This window comes from Myotis brandtii, unplaced genomic scaffold (assembly GCF_000412655.1).
Source record: "Myotis brandtii unplaced genomic scaffold, ASM41265v1 scaffold686, whole genome shotgun sequence".
In the NCBI taxonomy this organism is placed as follows: Eukaryota; Metazoa; Chordata; class Mammalia; order Chiroptera; family Vespertilionidae; genus Myotis; species Myotis brandtii.
In genome coordinates this window covers 2308077-2332681 of record NW_005370683.1, presented here as the reverse complement: position 1 = coordinate 2332681, position 24605 = coordinate 2308077, and the positions used below count along the sequence as shown (strand labels likewise).

Sequence of the window (24605 nt, the reverse complement as noted above, 5' to 3'; positions counted from 1 at the left end):
CTAAAAGTCCCTAACTATATATTCAGAAGATAGCTGGCTCAGCTTTGGTTCACTGAGTCAGTAGTAAGTAGGCCTTTAAAAACGACCCACATAATTGCATAGTTTGCATTTTAGCAAGTTCAGAAACACAGTTCTGTACACTTTCAGTCTTGTAAAGAGTGGATTTACTATGCTAGTTTCAGTGGATGTCAGAAGCTGTGTTTCACTCTTTGGCCTGTGCTATTTTACTTTTAAAAAGTCAGAAGAAGATAAACCACCATTGCATAAAGTATATTAAAGTGATGAGGCAAGTAATGGAAACACAGACATTTGGGCAAAGCCCTGTGAGCTGGGAGGGGTGGATGTTGTCTTTCAGACCATCTCAGTGCCTCCTCCATAACCATCCAGATCCAATCTGCCTCTCCCTCGCACTTTGGCTTCCTCTGTCAATCTCATTCCAGTAGCCAGAGGGATCTGGCTGGGCACAGGGATGGGGAACCTTTTTTCTGCCAAGGGCCATTTAGATATTTATAACATCATTCAAGGGCCATACAAATTTATCAACCTAAAAATTATCCTGCTCTATTTGGTTCAACATTTAGTTAACTCACCCCTAATGCCTTGGCAGGGCCAGACCAAATGATTTTGTGGGCCCTCTATGGCCCATGGGCCAGACATTTCCCATTCCTGGGCTAGGGCTTCACAACATGGCCCTGATCTTTCTTCTCCAGCAAGTTTACATCTCGTAGTAAATCCACAGGCTCCTCAAGATAGGCCCCTGCTCACTCTGACTCCCCCTCCTACCAAGCACACTCCTGCTTCATGTCCTTTGTACTTCCCTTCCCTCTATCTGGAAAGTACCTCTTCAGATATCCCCATGGCTAGCTCTCCTACTGCCTTGAGGACTCGTCGGAGAGAGGCCTTCCTGGACCTCCTGTATAAGATATCAACACCCCATCTCAACACCATGCATTTCCTTCTCAGGTACCCATGCTTGCTGTTCTCCGTTAGCACCCAGCACCACCTAACATACTACATTGTCACTTATTTGATTATTGTCCATCTCTCTCCCGTGAAGGTTAAGCTCCACTAGGGCAGGGGCTTCATCAATACCAAACTTCAATCAGAAGCTGGCATCTTTATGTGCTCATTAAATACTTATGGTGCAAATGAATGAGAGCAGATGGAAAGGGGTCTTCTCTCCACTTCCCGACGGCCTGGTGAAGAGTATTCCTGTCTAGGGGGAGGAGGAATGGGTATATCTCCGAGATGAAGTGCTGTATTTGGCTGTCAGACCTCAGTTTCCTGTAATGTTCTTTGAGTGGCCCAAAGCCTGTCCTTCTGAAGGTGATCATCCAGCTCGTCCCTGGCGCTGCTGGGTTAGGACAGAGCTCCTAGCTCCTAGAGGCGCAGGGGTCATCTCTGCTGGTCACAGAAGCACAGTCTGTATATAATGTAATATTCAATGATATGCTAATTAATTAGCTTTTTCTTTCTTTCTTTTTTTTTTTTTACTGCTCATAAAGTCGGATTAGCATTTCTTAATCTCCCCCTTTAATGTGGTGGCCACAGTCAGCTCTGGCGACAGTGGTGGACTGATTAGATTCCACAGTCTCATCTGATGCAGCCATGCAGGATGGCGTGTGCACATCTGCCCCATAACTGTAGCAGGCTGGGAAGCCCTAGGTAGAACCATTATTCTCCCCAACTTGGTAAATTATCCCCATGTCTGCATCCCCACCATGAACCAGGCATAATGTTCTCAAATGCATCCTCTCTCATGATTGAAGCCTGTCACAATAACTTCTTTCTTATTTAAATTTCACAGAAACATTCTTTATTTCAATCACTCAGAAAGGTGCCTTTGGCAAAGGAATCACAGCTGACAGCAAATTAATGACTGAAATGCCGTGATTAGTTGAGATTACAGGCTACAGAGGACTTGTCTGAGCATTTACCACTGTCATCACACTGATGCTGCATCTATTAGTGACTCATATCCCTCAAAAAAAGAGGATGTGCCCTGGCCGGGTGGCTCAGTTGATTGGAGCTTCATATGGTACACCAAAAGTTCGTGGGTTTGAATCCTGGGTCAGAGAGAGTATGGGAGGCAACAGATGTTTCTCACTCACATCTAAGGTCTCTCTCTCTCTCTCTCTCTCCCTCTCTCTTTCTTCCCTTTCTCTTTAAAATCAATAAACATATCCTCTGGTGAGGATCAACAAGAAAAATGAGGATGTGTTTCACTTAGAAATGAAAGAAAATCTGTAATGTAATATTCAATGGCATGCTAATTAATTGAAAGGATTTTTTTTTTTTTTTACTGTTAACCTGCTGGCCTAAGCAAGTCTCTCTCCCAAGCCCTCCCTCAGCTCACAGATTTATTTTAATAAAACTTTAAGGCACAAGCTAAATGAAAAGCTGAAGGTAATTCCAGTCCCCAAACTCAAAGAATTCATTAACTGAAAGAAAAATATTGTTTAATCTTAAATTATTGGGATAAGTGACTCAATTTTATAATTCATTTTGCATGAGTAGACTTAATGGATATTTCAGTGCATACCAGGGCTTGAGTGGATTCATAAAATAAAATAAAACTTTTCAATAAACTTAACGGAGAGGAGGGGATAAAAATTAACGTGAACAATAACAACAACAAAACTGTCCATTCAGATACGAGGCATCACTGCACACACTTCCAGATGCTGGCTGAAAAGCAATACTGATTTCTGTAATCCCCCGAAATGACTTTTGCAGGGGGAAGATTTCAAATAAACGTCTATTTGCTTTAGGTGAGCTTCGCTGAATCGACTTTATTTGATTTTACATCCTCCTAAGGGAAGAGATTTCAGGATTTCCTGGTTGTACAATGGAAAAGAACATTTTGCTGAACTTGTATGACATCATCTACTGCATTAAAAGGGCAGGTAATCATGGGCTCTCTGCCTGTTTACCAAACCTTCTTTACCTCCTCAATCTATTTTATTTCCAAATGTCAGAGGAAGCTGAAACCTTTCCAAGATTTACAGATGGCAGGAACAGAGGCAATATTAGGATAAATCCTTTAACTTTTGTGAAAGCTCTTAAATAATTAACAGATGGGCTTTTGGAATTGTTACATATCACAGTACAGACACTCGAAGGTACACCTTGTGAAGGCCAAACCCAGTTCCATGACAAAGGGCTTGAAGGCATCTCTCTTTCTAGAAAGTCGGTGGAACTGTTCTCTGGAGTACAAACTTGGGTCACAAATAAAGTGAATATTTAATTTGTGAAGGGGAATTAATATAACAAAATTTAGTTTATCAATTAAAATACAATATAGTGAATAAAAATAGTAAGTACCATCTTGGTTTTTAATACAATTTCTTTTCCAAACGGTACTTGGAAATCTCCTTCTATTATGGAAAGAAGGAAAAAATGTGGCTGCCATGATACTATTTATCAAGAGCAACAAGAAATGTGAGCAAATTATCTTTAAGCTTACATTATAAAAATGTTTCTGCATATACTTATAATACTAGAGTCAAATAGCTAATACTAAAAATATTTAAAGACCTTATCATAGGTATGTACTAGACAAAACATTTCACACAGCAATGAATTAATTTTTTCTTTTTTATGCAAAACGCCTCAACCGTAACTTCATGAAGAAATGTGAAGTGGTGTGAAAATGATCTTACCTCATATTCAAAGTCCTCTGTTCTGTCTGCATCAGCAGGCAAGCTGGAGAGATACTCATTGTCCTCATAAAATTCATGCTCCATCGGGTGAAGAGAATGGCAGCTATGGGGAATGTAGCAAGATGATAGGAATGGATCAAAAGGGTTGTTTTCGAGATTAAAACTGATTTAGAATTTCACTTTCGTTTTCTCTGCTTTGCAATGAGACCCGTACTGATCTAGCCTTTAAATGAACTACAGCTCAGGATAACCCATTGCTTTTCTTTCTCCACCTACATGAAGTCCATCAATTTGATTTTCTGAAAGAATTCTGAGATAAGGGCCCCTGGTCAGAGCTGCATTCCGTGAAGGCTGATGTGAGCTCTGTGACAGGCCATGGTGCTTTATTACCACTCTCTGGCTCTGCTAGCATTTCACCAAATGGGACTCGCTCCATACATGGGTGTGCGTCATTTGTGATAGCAGTGTACCCCAAAGGGGGTATTTTTGTAACAAAATGCTAATGATTTCATAATACACAGCCCAAAACTGTTTTTTGACTTCTGTTTTCAAAGCATACATTTTTCAGATTGCCTTTTTCATAATGCTACCATTCCTTAAGACCTCCTTCCTCATTCTCTCTCATAACCCATATTTTCTCCTCTTTGAAAAAGGGCACGTGTACAAATATTCATGACATTCATGGTGATACCTCATTAGAAGGCCTTGTATATAGGGCATATATAAGCCACAGGGTTCCATAATCCCTGTGGAAAGTTCCTGGGGACAGACAGAGCTGATTAAGTAAAGGAAATGAGGGGGATCCAAGACACTGTCCATGACTTTTATATATCCCTTAACTTTTGAGTAAAGTTTTAAAGAATTGATAGAAGTGTTTTCCAATTATATGCTATGATAGAGAATATATATTACACCATACAAAGGCTAAGCAAAGTTCAACAGCAAAGGGCATGAGGTCATCTCTATTTGTAAATCTTTTTTTTAAATATATATTTTTTATTGATTTCAGAGAGGAAGGGAGAGGGAGAGAGAGATAGAAACATCAGTGATGAGAGAGAATCATTGATCAGCTGCCTCCTGCACACCCCCTATTGGGAAATCGAGCCTGCAACCCAGGCATGTGCCCTTGATGGGAATTGAACCCAGGACACTTCAGTCCACAGGCTGATGCTCTATCCACTGAACAACACTGGCTAGGGCGGTCATCTCTATTTCTAAAAGTCAATGAAGAAGTCTATGTGCAATAAACCAAGTTCACTGCAGGAGAGACCTCTAAGCCCTGGCAGTGCGGTCATTTCTGAAATATTGGAGTTAGCAGTATAAATTAGTTCTCTCATCATTAGTTGAAAAAAGAGGACCATCTTACTATCTTTACACAGTGTAAATATTCCACCAGCCTCTTCTCACTATTGTCAGCTGCATACAGGGTTAAGGAATGTGGGCCCAAATAATAAAAGCACCTTGCCTGCGGGTCTAACAGGTAAACCCTCCTTGTTTAATCTGGGCTGGCTCTGCAAAGCCTATTTGGGCCGGTAAAACGTCAAACTTGCTATTTGGGGCATCTGATGTGTTGCTCTTGTCCTTCGGTTAGTAAGAAGGGCTCCCTGCCAGGAGGAACACCTTTTTCATTCAATAAACATTTACTGCATGTCTACCAGATGCCAGGCCGTAGGCCAACTGCGGGGAATAGGCTAGTGCACAAAATCTAATTCCTGCCTTATGAACTGGGCAAAGCAGCAAAGTGGGAATTTTAATAGTGCGATAATTAAGGGGAAAATACCGAAGCCTTGAAAGCACATGATGGGGATGACCCTACTGCAGCCCTAGGAAGTTTGCTAGGAGAGTTGCCTCTAAGCCCCATAGACCTGTGGGGCTTAGGAAGAGCAGCACTGGTTAAAGAAGCCATTAGACCTCTTTGGCTCAGAAGCCTGGCCCTGTCATTTCTTTGCTATGTGACCTTGGCCAACTCAACATCTGGGACATGGATACGGTAATAATATAATACACACCTTCCAAAGGTGTGAGGACTAAATGAGTTAATCAATGTAAAACACTGGGAATATTACCTAAACTATGTTAGAAAAGCTAATAAATCTAAGCTATAATTATTCATTCAAGAAAGTATTGATTGAACAGCTATTCTGTATCAGGCTATGCTAATGAGTATTAAATATTTGTGTGCTTGGGTATTGTTTATCTTACCCTCTAGACTATGAGCAGCTCTAGGAGACAGTGACTTTATTTTTGTTCCCAGTTTTATACCCAGCACTAAGTCCCATGCCTGACATAAGTGGCTCTTTAATAAGTAATGGATGAGTTAATAAATTCCTAAGCAAGACAAACAGAGCCTCTACTCTCCTGGAACTGGAGTTTTCAAAGAGTAGTTTCCAAAATATAGCTACCCATCACAATGTCCTAGGGAGGTTTTTGAAGTATTCCAATGCTTGGGCCTCATTCTACAAAATTCTTATTAACTGGCCTGAGGTGGGACTTGGGCAATGAATTGGTATTTCTTTTCCATGCTCCCAGGTGATTCTAATGTACACACGTGACCCAGTGAAACAGACTTACCAAAGCCACTAAAGGGTGGGGAAGTGGCGTGACCAGATCTGTGTTTTACTAAGTGGAGAATGGATCCGTAAGCAATGAAAATGCAGTCTAAAGAGACTATTGCTCTTATAAATCAAAATCTCAGTAATGTTTGACTATTTGCTTAAAAGGTCACAGAACAAAATGTATGGGGCAGAACATACTTCCAAGACTATACAAGTAGGATCGTTTGAATGAAATACCTCTGCCTTTACATTAGGTACAAACTGGGAAGAAAGATTCCTTCAATAGTTGTTTATACTTATTCTCTGACAGCCAAAACCTTTTGTTTACATCTCAATATATTGAGTAATTACTTTCTTTGGAGAATTACACTGTAATTAAATTAATTTCTTAGCTTCTCCTTTAATGAAGAGAAAAGCAAAAGCGAGAAAGAAAGGTGACCCACAGTGGAGAACACAGTGCCAACATGCCACTTCTGTGTCAGTCTTAATGAGGTTCTTGGCAGCTTTGGTGAGCAGCACGATTTCCCTGACCAGTGCTCATGAGGAGCACAAGGTGTTTGATGACTGAAAGTACGAAGATGCACTAATCAGAGCCCGAATTTTTCACTGCACCTCAGCAAGTCTGATTCCTGAGGAGAAGCAACAGTCTGGGCCAGGGGAAGTAGCTAGCAGGGACAGCTGACAACTAATTGGATGTAGACACAGTGGAGACATTTTCCAAACAGCACTGAGCACCTGTCTCAATAACTGTGAACTGGCTAGTGTGACTGATTCTTTCCAACACCTCCTCTCAATGATGAATGAAAAGAAATAGGGCTTTGGGAGAAATGACAGCGAAATACCTGTCTGAGAGCAGAAATGGACAGATGTCCGGCACCGGAGGGGTAGGTGGCCTAAGCTTAGCCAGGGCCATGATGTGCTCAAAGGTAATGTCCGTCTGAGTACTGGCGTTCATGAGCTGCACTTCCGGGGCCGCTCCATAGATTGGTTTACTGAGAGGCGTTCGCCTTAGCACCTGAACCACAATGGGCTCCTTGGCATTTCGAAAAGCTTCCACTGCCTCTTCATGGGTGGCCTTTGAGAGATCCTTCCCATTGACCTGTGAAGATAAAAGGACATTGCTCATCTCAGAGGAAAGAACAGAGAGGCTGCTGTGATAGATTAATAAAAGGCAGGGAGGGGGATGTTTGAACCAGCTCTGCCATGCATTTTGTAAAGGAATATTTAATGAGACTGACATTTATGGAACTCTTCACCAACAGGAGACAGTGAAGGAGATAAGGAAATAATTACTTCTGGTGTCTTCAGGAAGTACGCCATCAGAAAATGTTCGCTAACACCTTCAGATAGGTAAGAATGCTAAGTATATACTTTCTTATGCTTTATCAATCTCTTGGTGGGATCTTTAAAAAGGTATTTTATTGATTTTTTTAATAGAGAAAGGGAGGGAGAGGGAGAGAGAGAGAAACATTGACATCAGAGTGGAACATCGATTGGCTGCCTCCTGCACACCCCCTACCAGGGATTGAGCCCACAACCCAGCTTTGTGCCAGAACTGGGAATGGAACCAGCAACCCCTCAGTACATGGGAAAATGCCAAACCAACTGAGCCACACCAGCCAGGGCTCTTGGTGGGATTTTCAACAATTACTCAAAGTCTTCCGGGCCTAAAATTTATGTTTTTAGGATATTGTCAGATTTCTTTCATATTCATCATCTTTTTATCTAAGACCATGCTTTATTCAAGATCATGTGCATTTTATCATAAATCCTTTCTAGTCAAAGTGTGTTCTGTGGACCAGCAGCAACAGTATCACTTAAGAGATTATTAGAAATGCCAAGAACCTGGCATTACCCAGACCTCCTGGATCAGAACTGACATTTTTAAAAGGATCCCAGATGACTTATATGAGATGCATATGAAAGGAACATTGCTCTAAAACAGCTAAGACACCTCTGAGTGAGAATACTGTGTCCCTTTGGAATCATCCTTACCTGTTTTAATGTATATTAATTTATGATATTCCAAGGTAGCCCTAAACACAGCAGAGAAAGAGGTGACATTTGCCTTTGCCTCCCAAACTCCTTCTCAGTAGGGCCAATTGTTGGCATTTAGGAGAGAAAGATTATTTTTTGTGAGACTCTGTCTTGCCTGCTTATTAAGGGCCATGATGTTCCCAGCCTTTGTGGCACCCCAATCACTGCACACTTTTCTGAACACCCTCTTGAGGGGCACTATAGGCCTCTCTCAAATAGTTGCCAATTTATTTCCCTGAAATGGGTCCTGATAACACAGTCTCTTAATGCGAGTTATGTTTTAATAAAGGACTATGGAATCCTGAAGTATCTTCCCAACTCCTACCCCAAATGAATCAGTAATGCTGGCTTTTGCATATAGGAAAAGATACTTGGGAACACAATACTGTACTCAAAACCCCTGAAATTATACCATTTCTAGACAACTAAGACAGTGAGGCTCTGTTGACAACTATGCACCAGGAAATCCTTAGAGATCCCTGAAAGGAAGCAAAATGAATCACTGAGTTGCAATCAGAGAGCAATTATGACATTTGAATGAACACATTCTTTCTCCCTGAGTAGACAAAGAATATGTGTGTGCTCAGAGCAAGTGTGGGGGATTTTGGGGTAAAAGATACAACGCCAGGTAGAAATTGTCATGTCCTGTAGAGATAGGCTTAATGACCTAGAGGAGCTAATTTATTCAATGGGCCCTGAAAGAGTTAATGTGCCATCAAAAATGGAGCAATTGAGTTTCCTCACCAGCAAAATATGTCCCAGTACAGTTCTTGGATCACTAGTAAGACACTTCAGATGGAGATCTGAGTGGGTACCAACTAGCGTGTACACACTCACCAATCTGTACATTCCCTCTCTGATTCTTTTCTCCATGGACTACATTTGAAAATAATTGCCAAATTTTTATTGGCACAGCCTTGATGGCACATCATATGTCTTGATGACTCTAGGCATACACGAATGTGTAGACATAGGACGCCCACAGACACACTCATCCATTCCTTGAGCTATTGTCAATGACAGGCACTCTGGGCTGAGGCCACCACTGACTTCCCTGAGGACATGTAGTCAGCAGATGATAGGAGAACTTCCAGATGGAAAAACATAACCTAAAAGCTAGCCTCTCCTGTTTAATGTTTCATATTGTGGTCGGTATTTATAAATTCCGGAGTTATAGAAACTGATCCGGTGGCAGATATGATTGTTCTGTCAGTTCAGAAGAATTGCCTTTTGGTCCCCAGGCTTCCCACTTCCTGGTGAATATCTGCTCCTGCAAAGTATCATAACATTCCCTCTCTGAAGAGAACTCTTGGTCACTTTATCAACTGTTTAAAATCTACTAAAACTATGACAATAGGTTACCTTCTCTAACAAGCTTTGATTTAGAGTAACCCCTAACAGTGGCAGGATGAAAGAAGACAGTGCCTTTTTAAAAAGAACTTCAAGCAATATCTTAGGGTAAAGGGAGAAATAACTTGTGGCCAGGGTTTCTTCCAGTCCACACATGAAATCCTACTATTGCATACATTGTGTGCCAGTAAGTAGTGAACAGACAAAATACCCTTATTCCATTTCTTCTTTAAGGTGGCCTGGTACCTTGCCTCCATGTTAACCTAGTCTTGGTAGTCTTTTATTTCTTATTTGTTTTAGTGATCTTCAAAGCAAAAATGATTTCTAAAAAGTGAGTTTCTTACTAATAATGATTATTTATTTTATGTTCCTAGTAGCTACTTAGGGTCATTTTTGCAAAATCCAGAAATGTATAAAATTTCTGCAAAAACATAAAAATTACTGAAGATTTATTTAGGCTGTGAGGTCATTAGCTCTTATTGTAATGGTTAGTATATGCTGACCATATTAGTATCCATCCTGCAAGATCAATAGCTATTGATCTTAAGACCTGTACATTCATTCATTTACAGTCATGGCATTTATATACAATTTGGGAGGGGGGGGGTTAAGGACAATTAAATACAATCTTGAAAAGGGATAGTCAATGTAATCACGAATATCTTACTTTCTCATTGGGGAATGCTCTTTTCTTCCAGTTATCATGTAGCTGACCTCTATTTTCATAAGCTGTTTAATATCTCTCAAAGTAAAGAAGTCTATGACCTTTAAAAGCGCTACTGCCTCACGTGATTCCTTAGAAAATGTAAGCACTGATAACACAAAACACTCTTTTTTTCTTTCACTTCACTTGAAGTTCATCAACATACTGTTAGCCTACCAAAAGGTCACCATTTTATAAATTATGCCTTTCACAACAGAAAAAAGAATAGCTTAATTGGGGTTTTCTGGCAGTGGCTTTGCTCAGTTATCATCAGTTACAGGTAGGGAGAATAATAATATTGAAAGAATATCTAAAATTTTAATCCTATAGACAAATTTTGTAGCAAGTTGACAAATAAGATAATAGCAAAAGTTCATTTTTTTTCCAAATGGTGAGATCCTGAACCAACAAGGTATTTGCTATTTCATGGTGCCAAATATTTCTTTTCCAGCATATCCTCTGGCTCCCTCCTTTCTTTGCTTCCTCCCTATCTTTCTTCTTTCCGCCTTACTCTCTTCGTCTCAGTCTTAATTATGATATTGGCTACATATAATTTTTATCTGTTTTGTGAAATGAGACTGGAGATAGAGAAGCCCACTATTAAATACAGGTAGTTAAGGGTATAGATCCATACTTCTCAAGGTGCCCAGTGAAAGGAGGGAAGCTCTTTTGCTAAAAGAGTCCAAGGAAGTTGATTTCAGGAGGAAAAGCTGATGAAGAGGGTTGGGAGCAAAATTGGTGAGGGGAGATGAAAGGCAATTTGAAGATTAAAAACCATGTATTCATGTATTACAGGGTTTGAGTTTGAAGTTTATGTGCCTAGGGGTTTCAAGAAGGCTGGGAATTTTAAAAAATTGATTTTTTGATTTTTAGAGAGAGAGAAAGGGAGAGAGAGAGAGAGATAGAAAATCAATGAGAGAGAAGCATCATCAATTGGCTGCCTCCTGCATGCCCCCTACTGGGAATTGAGCCCACAACCTGGGCATGTGCCCTGACTGGGAAGGAACTGGTGACCTCCTGGTTCCTGGGTCAATGCTCAACTGCTAAAACACACCCGCTGGGCTGGAAATTTTATTTGAGCATGATCCAGAGAGTGATACTTTTTCTAAAGTGGTTGTTAAATGGAATGGGTGAGAGGCTAGAGAGTCATAATAAACATGAGGAGTATATGAGATAATTCCCTCTATCACTATAACATCTGGCATTTGGATGACTGTGGCCAAAACTGATTTGGTTCAAGCAACAAGAGTATAACTGAAAAGACTCAGGTGATGGGTATTTGATAAGAGGCCAGGGGTCCCAGAGTGGGATGACTGGACTCTGAGATGGTGATTAAACCACCTGACTTAGATAAGTAAGAAACCAGGCATGTTTATTCCTATAGAGGTAATCAGAATTGGCCACAGCATAAATGAGGGAAGGAAGATACCAATGACAGGAATTCTAGAATAAACAGAGGCATGTGGTTCTTCTTTTAAAAAAGTACCATTTAGATTGAAAACAAGTGGAAAGACAGAGCTATGATCACATTGTTAGGTATATAAATGATGAGTCACTATATTGTATGCCTAAAACTAATATAATATTGTATACCAACTATATTTAAATAAAAATACAAAAATAAAAAGGAGTAGTGTTAATCATGTCAATCTTGAAGCAGTTATGAGACATTCAGATAAACTAACAAATAAATAATTGGTGAATCAAAAAATATTTGATCATGGGAAACCATTTTCCATTTGTCTGGGAAAGCTAGCTGCCTGGCACCTGGGGAATCCAGACTTCAAGGGAAGCTACAACCCCACACACCAGGAAAATGAAGCTACAGATTCCTGCACTTATTAATTCAGGCAAGCTGAAAAATATACTTTAAACAGATATAAAAAAGTGTCTTATTTCTAAAAAATTACTACTTTCCATTCTATTGTTAGAGATAAGTGGATAGAAGAAAAGTAGGTACTTTTCAGCAATCAATACAAAAGAGGGGTGAATACATTTGTTGTGGCAGATGGACTAATTAATACATAAGCAACTTGTGAATGTTAAGTGAAGAATATAGCTTTTCTTATGTAAAGCATATCACAGCAATGTTTGATGAAGCTTCTGTTTAATGAACAATCTACCCTTTCGGTTAAATTGCAAAATCTGGGCCACTCATCAACAGCCTCCCAAGAGTGACTGGTGGCCTCAGCTTGAATGTGAGCTGTTCTGCTTGGATTATTCCTCCAAATCTAGGCTCATGCAAAATTTTCTTGAGTATCAGAAAACAAACAGGCTTTCTTTTCCCCTTTGAAGTGCAAACAAGTGCATGAATAACCCAGTCACCCTGGTGAGTTGCCATTTCTAGAGTCAGCTGTTTGGGAATGATGAGGATTTCCAAATCTCTGTGCCTCTAATGAAAAATAGGTATTTTTAAGCATCTCTGCCTTTCATGGGAGAATTATGTGTAATAATATTCAATAGAAGCATAGAAAAGCAAGGATTGTATGCAATCAATATAACCCAATTTCAAATTAAGAATATATAGAAAGCCCTTGAATATTGTTTTTTATATGATTACAAAATTTATACATTCATTCCTTTATTTTCAACTTTATTGAGGTATAGTTGACAAACAAAATTGGAAGTTATTTAAAGTGTGCAGCTCATGGTGATTTGATATGTGTATATATTGTGAAAGAAATCTTGTTATCGAGTTAATTAACATTTTCATACCTCACATATTTACCCTTTTGTGTGTGTGTGTGTGTGTGTGTGTGTGTGTGTGTGTGGTGGTGGGGGGAAACATTTAAGTTCTACTCTCTTAGCAAATTTCAATTATATAATACTTGAGGCCCAGTGCACAAAATTCATGCACAGGGTTGGGGGGTGATCCCTCAGCCAAGCCTGCATCCTCTCGAAATCTGGGACCCCTTGGGGGATGTCTGACAGACATCCCTCTCGCAATCCAGGACCACTGGCCCCTAACTGCTCGCCTGCCTGCCTGATCACCCCTAACCACCTCTGCCTGCCTGACTGCCCCTAACCACTCACCTGCCTGCTTGATTGCCCCTAACCACCTCTGTCTACCTGATTGCCCCTAACCACCTCTGCCTGCCTGCCTGATTGCCCCTAACCACTCACTGGGGGCAGCCAGCCGGGGTGAGGGGCCATGGTTGTTCTGGTCTCTGGTCATTCTGGTCATTCCGCCGTTTCTGTTGCTGAGCTCTTATTATATAGGATAGTGTTATTGACTATAGTCAGCAATATTTTACATGATATCATCAGACCTGAGTATTGTCATTTTGTTTGGGCATGACAGTTTACAAGCTCTTCCACCCTTACAAATAACTGGGGAATTAATTTTGATTAAAGTCCCTTGTGAATGCTGATCAAATTTTCTACATGATAATTAGGGAGGTGTTGCAAAAACATGGCCTAGTAATATTTTATAGAAGGAGGAAACTATTTAAATTGTTACTAAAATGTTTGCTTTAAAAAAGGAATATAAAATGATCTGAACCCTATATTTATTAAAACACTTGTCATATATAACCTTTAAATTAATTTTAAGGAATTTCAGCATATTTGTTCCTAAGCATTGATATGTTTGATTCTAAGTGGACATCTGTTATATAAATTGAGCATAGCACATTTTAAAAAGTATTTAAAGTCAAAAAACTTCATAGAATAAAAATTGCTCAAAATTATATGAAGAAAACCTAGAGATTGATGAAAATTAATTTTGACCTCTGAAAATGTTTTCAATGAACAAAACTATCATGGGTAGGTTTGTGATCATTACGTAATTTTAGAAAGTAAGAGCATAAGAAGTGTTAGAAAATGTTAGATTGCATTAAACCAAATGTCTGTATAGTCCAGGGTTCTGCTATTACTGGATTTTTGGAAGAAACTATGGTAAATATCCCATGTGATGCAATGAGCAGACTTATCCAAAAATGATCCTGGGGTTCCTTTTGGCTTGTCTGGACTGGGAGGGACCTGTAGCTTCATTTTCCTGGTGTGTGTGTGGTTTTATCTTCCTTTGTGCTCCAGATTCCCCAGGTGCCAGGCAGCTAGCTTTCCCAGACAAATGGAAGTAACTGACTTCTAGCCCAGGCAGCCTGAACCTCAGGTAGTCTGTTTCCTTACTGACAATGTTGCCATAAGAAGAGAGAGCAACAGCAGAGGGATGGGGTCCCTCCCCTGGAATACAGACCCACTGCATGTCCAGCAGCTTCAAGTCCCGTGCACAACTGTGTTGCTGACTCCTGACTTATATGTTTCACCGATAAAGATTGTTCCCTAACCTATAATTCATGACCTTGTGGAATTTATTACTAACCATATGTGACACAATACACATTTGCAAGCTAAAAACTTGAATATATTAGAAATGCTTACATATACAGCAGTAATGAATTGAAGACTCCCAGTAACCCAATGAGATATTTAGACAGCTTATTATTACAATTAGTTAATTGATTGTGACACAGGTCACTACAGAAGGACAGCATGCTGCTTCCTCATCTATTTCACAGGACACTTTGATGGTGTAGGATTCCCAAATGCACGCAAGACTTCAACTTTTCTTTCTTTTTTTTCAAATTGTAAGAGAAAGTTTATTTAGAAAGTTACAGAGGTAGTAGAAGTCAGCCAGCTGAGCTGTGTGGGCTCAGGAAACAAGTGACAGAGGTAGAAGAAGGGCCCTTGGAGCTTAGGAGAGGAAAAGGCCATGGTAAGAGCCTGGGGTAAGAAAAGGGGCAAGGGAAAGGCAGGGACCTTCTCCAGAGAGGGAGAGTGAGCTCAGCTTTTCTTATTAAGATGCTATAGACCCACAATTTATAAGTTTATCAAAACTGTCTTGAACCAATTTATAATTTCGGTTATAGAAAGTCTTTGGGATATATCTTCCAAGATTGCTTCCCGCCCCGCCCTATTGTCTTTTCTCTCTTTTATTTTTGTATTCCTCATTTTGTATTTTCGGTTTCTTTTCTTCTTCCCACTGCCACAGTCTTCTCTTCTAAATGTTCCCATTGGGGATGTAACAAATTTGAGAAGTGTCTATTTATATAAATTATTTCTGTTATTAAGGGACAGGTTATGATATGTTTTGATTCTTACTGAGGGAAATAAATTATAATATACACAACATAGCTTTATTTACCTCTTTATAAATACATTTATTTCTCTTCACCTTACTAAAAGAAATGGAACTTTCTCCTCTTTGGCCCATGAGCTGATGGTTCCTGGTTTGTCCCCCAGATCTACCCAGCTCTGTGCCCCGGATGCTGACCACTGTACACTGCATCACCAGGCTTCCTGCTTTATAACTGTTGTTTGGTTCAGCCAGTGGTAAGAGAGCCAGTATTCTCTGCCTTTATCCAGCCCCCTGGCACCTGGCTTTCAGGATGCCAACTCTTACTTGGTTCACACTCCCCTCTCACCTGTCCCCTTCTGGTCTATGGGTAGCAAGGGAGGCTCCTTCTATTGCTATTCCCTATATTCTCCCTCTTAACTTTGCTCACAACTCTCTAAGTTCTTCAGTCATTATAATGTCTTTAATTAACCTCCCTGAGTGTGCCTTCCATTTCCTTCTGGAACTCTGCCTGATACAACTAGAAATGAAACTCCTCGATTTACACAATAGCAACAAAATATGATAAAAGCTGAAAGTTACCATCATTACAAATTACCTATACTAGCAAAATTAGTTGCATCAAATATATAATTTCTAGTTTCTCAAATTTAGCAAAAATCACAGATTTTAAGGGAGAACTAAAATAAACTTATTTATTTATTTATTTATTTATGTATTTAATTGTCTCCTTTTTCCCCAATTAACCCCCCCTGCCCCCAGACATTCCCACCCCAGGCAAGCCCCCACAGCTCCAGTGTCTGTGTCCATAGGTTATGCTAATATGCATGCATACAAGTCCTTTGGTTGCTCTCTAACTCCCCCCTCCCCTACTATTTGTCTCTGGATCTATTCTTGTTCATCAAATTATGTTGATCATTATATCTCACATATGAGTAAGATCATGCGATATTTATCTTTCTCTGACTGTCTTATTTCACTTAGCATAATGCTCTCCAGTTCCATCCATGCTGTAGAAATGGTAAAAGTTCCTTCTTTTTTATAGCGTCATAGTATTTCACTGTGTAGATGTACCACAGTTTTTAACCCACTCACCTGCTGATGGGCACTTAGGCTGTTTCCAAATCTTAGCTATTGTAAATTGTGCTGCTATGAACATGAGGGTTGAGATCATATAGCAAATGTAAAGTATCCAGATACTTGACATGTACAGATATTTTGTAGACTATCCCTCAATTTGCCTTTGTCTAGTGATTCTTCTTGATTAGAGTCAGGTTATCGATTTTTGGCAGGAATGCTTAGAAGTTGTGTTGCATCTTTCTCAATCTATTCTATAAGAAAGCTAGTAATATAAATTTGTCCATTACTGATGATGTTAACCACAAAGAGAGGGGGAGAGTGAGAGTGAGAAGGAGAAGGGGGAGAGAGAGAGAGAGAGAGAGAGAGAGAGAGAGAGACTGAATAATGTAAATGTTAACATTAAAATCTGGGGAATCTAAGTGAATGGTATTTGAGAATTCTTTGTACTATTTCTGCAATTTTCGATAAGTATAAAATTGTCAAAATAAAATGTTCAAATTCTTGTTACATTTGTTGTTAGCTTAGAATGGATGTGTGTTGTAATGATAGAGTTCATAATAATTATGAGAAATTGACAGATATAGCGCTTCCTCAGAGTCCATTTCTGTATTTGCATATCTCCAGAGAAACAAATCACTACTCTGCACTGGTGTCTTCTTTTTTCATGAGTGGGACCCACACGCACATCCCTACAGCAAAAATCACAGAGATTGGTATCACCAACTTTATCACTGTCATAACAATTCATCTTCTGAATATCACCTGGAATCCTGTTCTCCTCCAAGCTGAGCTATTTAAAAAGATAGATGGCTGCCTTCTGGCTAATTGTGGGAGTTCTTTCATTACTATAAAAAGACTTTTTATATCTCAAGTGACTCTATAAGCAGTGAATAATGTCTTTGGAGAGAGTCCACTGATGAAATGGTAGGATAACAACTACTTACTGACCTTTTACTTCCTAAGATAATACTAAGCTGATGTAGCTGATTATTAATAAACCTATCCATTGAGTTTTGACATATCAGATCCAAGTATGTTAAACTGAATGAGAAATTCTCAGGGAGACAACATTTTCTGCACCAAGCCTGAGGGTGTAACAACATAAGACATATATAGGGCAAACGCTGTTAAAACAAATGCAAACTGTTTCATTGGGAAGAAACTTCATTGTAATAAAACAACCCAGATATTCTTTAAAAGATTACTATAAGAAGTATTAGTAACTGAGAACTTGGACAGAGCTATTCATCTTTCATAGCCACTGAACAAGAGGAAATGTGCTCTTAGCCCCTGGACAAGATCTCTTGGTCCCATTTTTGTTACAAGAGCCCATATGAGTATCAAGAGCATAACCCTGGCTCTTAGCCACACTAGCACGGTGCCAAAGAAGTGCTAAAAATAACTACCTGGTAATGGAAGGAATAACAGTGTGCCACGCAGTTACTAATAAGAGACTCTGATATGTTGAATTATTTGTAACAGGGAATCTGTCAAAACAACATCAGAGGTGCTAAGGACATCTTCACCATAGTTTGGCTGTATCCTATTTATAAGAGTGATCTCATGCTGTACTATTTAAGTACTTCTATGCAAAAGACATTAAATGATAGGAAACTGCTTTTGTTTTGTGCTGTAGTTTAAGGGTCCAAAAATGTGTGTTACATACCTGACAACAAGTATGTGTTAAATAAATTTCCATACATTTCTCTATCAAGATCCACATTAAAATAAACGCAATTGGACTTTTCATTATAGCTATCTGTGTTTACAGGCTGACTGTGTTCCTTTCACTACATAGCTCTGTTTCGTAGCCTAGTTATCCATGTTATTCCTTTTACTTAAATATATTGTATAAAATGATTTGAGTGGCAAGCAAAGGCATCAAGTGTGCTAGTAAGCCCTCCCCCGCAACCATTCAATGTTGTTGTTTTTAAAAATATGCTTTTTATTAAAGGGGATGGAATGAGAGATATCGGTAATACTATCAACAATAAAATATATTAAAATATGCTTTTATTAATTTCAGATAGGAAGGGAGAGGGAGAGAGATATAGAGACATTAATGATGAGAGAGGGAATCATCCATCAGCTGCCTCCTGAATGCCCCCTACTGGGGATCGAGCCCCAAATCTAGGAATGTGTCTTGATCAGGAATCAAACCTTGACCTACTGGTTCATGGATTGACACTCAACCAATGAGCCACATTGGCCGGGCCCATTCAACGTTTTAATATAAAAGAACACAAATGTGGGGCTCACCTGGAACTGGAGTCTCAACACAGTTCGTAACATTAGCTAAGTGATTTTAAGGTATTCAAACTCTCTGAGCCTCAGTTTCTTCATCTGAAAAAGATGGTAACACCCACTCACAGAGTTGTGGATTGTGTCACATAAATAACACAACTAAGGCAGCTAACAGAGTTCTATGATTTTCACTCATGTTTCCTTCCTTCCCTCCCTTTGTCCCTTCCTGAGGAACTCTTAATGACAGAGACGAGACAATTCTCTGGGGATACACGTTAATACCTGTTCTTACAGTGGTGGTAGCGACAGTGACAATACCAGTTAGCACTGAGTGAGTGTTTACAAAGTGCCAGGAGCTGAGCAAAACCTTGGCTTATATTATCTCAATCACACTCAAGAACAAGCATGTGAGGTGAGAATTTTATCTCCATTTGAAAGTTGGAGGCTAAGGAACAGAAGGTGTAACAGGTTGAGCAAGGGAAGGCACCTGCTCTCGGAATTCTCTAGGAAAAAATAACATACCCATCTATAATTGTAAGCAAACGTGTAAACAGCTGAAATAGAGATACTAACAGAGATACTAACAGAGTTCTGGGGAGCTCACAGGGCTACCTCTGCCTGGAAGTATTGAGGTATTGAGATTTCACTCCAGAATGTGACATTTTAGGTGGTTCTTAAAAGATGAAGAGTTTCATAGGTTGTAAAGATTGCAGAAAGGAAAGGAGTCCTAGGGAAAGGCTTAAAATAGTAGGTCTTCTGAGAACCAGTGAGAGATCTGGTGTGACTGAGTATGGAGGGCTTTGGGTAAGCATCGGGCTAAGGCTTGAAAGGAGGTTTGGATACAGGTGCTAATGCCCTCACTGGGCCATAGTAAGATATCTGTTTTAAAAACACCTTTTATCTGAAAAGTTGCATGATCTCATTTATGCTTTGGGAAGATAACGCTAAAGGCTGTGGTGAGAAGTAGCTGAATGGAAGCAGGAGACCCCCACAGTTACTAGGACAAAAATGGTTAGTTTGGGTAAGCATCGGGCTAAGGCTTGAAAGGAGGTTTGGATACAGGTGCCAATGCCCTCACTGGGCCATGGTAAGATATCTGTTTTAAAAAACACATTTTATCTGAAAAGTCTCATGATCTCATTTATGCTTTGGGAAGATAACGCTGAAGGCTATGGTGAGAAGTAGCTGAATGGAAGCAGGAGATCCCCACAGTTACTAGGACAAAAATGGTTAGTGCCTAGATGGAGACAGAGACAGCATTCTGGTCCAGCTGGAGGAGGGGAGAGGGTTGTAAGATGGCATGCTGATGCTCTCATTCATATGTATTTCAATGGGATCTTCCCAGTTGGCATATTTTCCACAACAGCCTAAACTCAGTTTCTATTCCAATGAATTAAATAAACATTCTACAGAAATACAAGCTGTAAAAGTTGAAGTATAAAGTATAAAGGCATTCTACATAGATCTGCCCATCCCCTGTAGATTTGTTTCCAGTGATGATTTTAGTTTCGATGTTCTGAAACTCTGCCAGTCTAGTTAGCACCCACCTAACCAAGTGAGCATTTATCTCACCATAAAAACACACTGACTCACACACACATACACACACACACACACACACACACACACACACACACTCTTTCTCTCTCTCTCTCTCTCTCTCTCTCTCTCTCTCTCTCTCTCTCTCTCCTCTATAACACACACACACATTTTTATACTTTCTATGGTCCTCCACTTGAATCATTTATAGCTTGTGTGGGATATGAACTTAGAAAGGTATTTTACCCAAGTGAATATATAGTAGTTTTAGAAGATGAGGATTAACATGAGAAAGTAGAACTTACATACTATATAATTCTTTCAATACCAGTATCTCTAATGTAGTGCCTAGAAGATGAAAGCTGTTTCATACCAGTTTGAAAGGACAGGGCAAAATCTGAACAAATAGACATCACCATAGGAGACATGGGAGGTTTAAATCATTTTAACAATCTATTCTGCCATCTGAGTTCATTGTGACTCTTATAGAGCTCAGTGGAGGACATGAAACTAGTAAAAAGGCCAAGCTCCCAGGGTTTCACAAGCTTTTACATCAGCAATTAAAACCACTTGAATTTGTGCCCATACCTTGCTAACACCACGCTTCCAACTTCCTCAAATTCATGGGTTTTGAAAAAGAATTTTTAATTCTATATTTATAAATAAACAGATTGCGCCTAACTCAAAAGATGAAATTAATATATTTAGAATAGCTACTGACACAACATTATTTTAAATAACTGGAATTTGCCCCAGTAATTTCACTGACTTGATTGTCTCCAAGTGCACCTTGAAATGCATAATAAAGATATAAAAAATTTGTTAAGCATTTACTATGTGCTACATACTCTACCTAGTACTATAAGCTACTAGAGGTGCAGAAATTATCATACTCAACCTACAGATAAACAAACCACATCGTAATAGCTTAGCAACTTGTTCAAGATCAAAAAACTACCAAGTGAAAAATAAACCCAATATCTTTCTACAAATTCCTATTAATTCTTTCCTAAACATCAATAGGCAATTCAACATCAAAACTCTAAAAATTGGACAAGAGATTGGTGGGAAGTTTATTCTTCTATTTTCTTTTATGGAATTGTTGATATAATTACAATTAAGCAGTGAAACAACTGTGGGCATTCATAAGTATGAATGGATAACTGTCTCAACCTGTGCCCCAGGATAAGAAAATTCCAGATGAAAAGTGAAAAAATGTTCCTGTAAAATGTATAAGTTAGACAAGATGCTATTCAACAACTCCTCAGTTCTAAAAATCTATTTTAAAATAGTATGCATAGCCTGGCCAACATGACTCAGTGGTTGAGCGTCAACCTATGAACCAGGAGGTCAAGGTTTGATTCCCGGTCAGGTCACATGCCCGGGTTGTGGGCTCAACCCCCAGTAGGGAGTATGCAGGAGGCAGTTGATCAATGATTCTCTCTCATCATTAACGTTTCTGTCTGTCTCTCCCTCTCCTTTCCTCTATGAAGTAAATAAAAATGTATTTTTTTAAAAAGTATGCATAGGCATGGATAACCACTTTTCCTTATACAACCCCTGATATTACTTAAAATTTTGGTAAAGGACCCTCACCCACCCACAGACAGGCCATTATTTTCTATAAGTGAATCAGGTAAAGCTCAGATGAGAAGGTGGCTGAAAGACCTGTCAATCTGTTATTGAACTTTTACCATAAGATTCCCAGTTCAAGGCCCCGCCCTGCCCTGCCCACCTGTGATCTGATATTGTTATTCTTGAGATGAGATGCATGAAGTTCCTAAGGGGAAAAGGCCACCTGGGTCCTCTCCTGCTTTGACTTCAGTGGACACAGTCACAATGAGGGGTTCACACAAGAATTTCTCCAAAACGGTAGCTGGACTGTACGGAGAGTTGCAGCCCACTCAAAGCTCTGGGTTTATCTGAGTGCATGCGTGTTAAAGTACACACCAGTACTTTGACTTCAGTGGACACAGTCACAATGAGGGGTTCACTCAAAAAGAACTTCTCCAAAACGGCAGCTGGACTGTACGGAGATTTGCAGCCCACTCAAAGCTTTGGGTGCGTGCGTGTTAAAGTACACACCAGTATTGGGGGACGCTTTTTGAAAACTGTTCTTTACATGCCTCCATGACTCCTTCGGGAAGCAAATAAGAGCAACAGAGTGAGTGTGACTGCAGATGGAGTCAGCATATTCTTCAATGTAATTTGCCACACACGTTTTTCTATATGAATACTGTTCATTTTACTTCACTTTTGGAAGAGTGGACAAGAGGGACAACTTTTGATAAACAATTGCCATCTGCATGCTTTTGAAATCGTTTTTGGCAGATAAAACCATCCTGCCGAGGCCCAGTAAAAGCTCTTCATTGTTCCATGTCTGCACAAATTACCTTGCATCTTCCCTGATTTTATGTACATTTAATCACTAAAGATTAATTACATGGCATACGGAAACCAGTGAAACACTGAGGAGATAACTTCACTTTAAGTGCACATGAAGCTAACTTGTGGCTTTTTAAAACAATTTTAATTAAAAGTAGTAGAAGAATCATTGGGCTGAAAATATTAGGAGCTCTGGGACGGATGAGCTTAGCATAGCTAATTAATTGTATATTTAATCACAGCAGCCTTTGGCTGTAATTAATAATCTATTTTCCTCTGGTAATAAATATTGTAGTTCTGTAAAACAGAATTTATAATTTCCAGAATGCCATATGCACAGAAGAGAGGGACAGAAATCAAGCATTTCCAGGCGAGCTTTCGAGCCGAGGCGGATTCTGTTTATTTCTTAGAGAGAATGTTTTCTGTATCTTTCATTCGTTTTAAATGTCATCTCACAGTGGCAGCTTACAAATAGCTATCCCAGAGTGACTTAGACATTTCAAAAGTGTAAAGAATCATCCAAAAAGAGTGACTGGTAGAATGCTAAATGCGGTCTGATTTTTCTTGCACCATAAAAACCTTATACTTTAACTTTAGGTAGCTCTATCTTCCTATGAATGCTAGGGTGGTGAGATGCTGCATGAAACAGTTCCTTCTGTTCGTTTCCTTTTAAATGGCAGAGTGAGACTCAGAGATTTCCACCACCTGCAGGCTGGTAAGATGCTCAAATCACACAGCCAAGTTTAAACACCCTCTTTTCATGATAGCTTTTACTCTGAGCGCCAAGTGCACGCGCACACACACACACACACAGCACACACCCTTTCTGCTCTTCGAGAATCCATGCCAAGCATAGCACAGTTTTGTTCTTATGACCCTTTCATTAATTTTTGTGAGAGAAACTCTCTCATGGGAGGTTGTCAGATGCTTTTCATATGATCCAAGATGACTTTCTTCCTGCAAGCAAGACTGAAATTCCAGTTTTGCATATAAAGGAGATAACGAGATATTAATCATAGAGGATAGGCTTTTCCCATATTTTAAAGATATTTTAATAAGAGAAATTTAATTAAATATCAGCTTGCTATTACCGTTTTTTTCTTTATTTTTATTATTACTTTTTCCTTTCTCCCCCATTGATATCTCCCTCCCACCCTTTGACACATGCCCTCACCCCTCTAGTGTCTGTGTCCATTGGTTATGCTTATATGCATGCATACAAGCCCTTTGGTTGATCTTTTACTCCCCCCACTCCCCTGCCTTCCCTCTGAAGTTTGATGGTCTGTTTGATGCTTCTCTGTCTCTGGATTCTTTATTTTCTTTCCCACCACCACTTTACCACCCCCATACCCTCTTCCACATCCACCCATACCCCTCCCCTCCAGCCATTGCTGTTTTATATTTTTAAGATTTTACAGTAATGTGTAGAAGTTACAGGTTGTTGAATAAATAAATATTTAGCTGAAAAATGTTTTAAGATCATGGAGACCACACATTTTTTGTATGCATCTGATACAATTGCTTGATATGCTAATCAATTCATAGACAAAGTTCTATTTTTCTGGGGGTTATGTGGCCTTCATATGAATATGTATGAAATATGTATGAAAGAAAAAGATATGAATTAGATTATTAGAATTATATGAAGTAAAAAATATTTTTATACAGTCTATACTGGGCATTAGTAAAGGTCTAGGAACGAGACAAAGAACAGAATAAAATATGGTGGTGAAAATGTGCAAGTTTCTTGAAATCCATCATTAATATCATGTAATCAAAAGTAGTTTTTATCAAATACATGATGACATCTTTGGGGCTTAGTCAGTTTATTATATAACATGCATTTCTAATGAGAACAAAAGTGCTAAAGACGATTGTTTAAAAATTGCACTGGTCTCTTCTTTTTAGAATTGTGCCTAGTTAACCATTCCTGAAAATGCCTCTCCCAATGTCCCACTAAAATTATCCATGAA

The 24605-nt window shown here is 39.3% G+C and overlaps 1 protein-coding gene across 2 annotated transcripts in view; it reads right to left on the bottom strand.

Annotated features, from left to right (window-relative positions):
• The window catches only part of PDZRN4 (PDZ domain containing ring finger 4), a 351386-nt gene that overhangs the window by 55497 nt on the left and 271284 nt on the right, over nt 1-24605 (bottom strand). For both annotated transcript variants that reach the window (XM_014529579.1, XM_005881689.2), the window contains 2 exons: nt 7060-7316; nt 3663-3765 (listed from right to left, as the gene is read on the bottom strand). In XM_014529579.1, coding sequence (XP_014385065.1) covers nt 3663-3765; nt 7060-7316 — 360 coding nt within the window. The remainder of the gene's footprint in view (nt 1-3662; nt 3766-7059; nt 7317-24605) is intronic.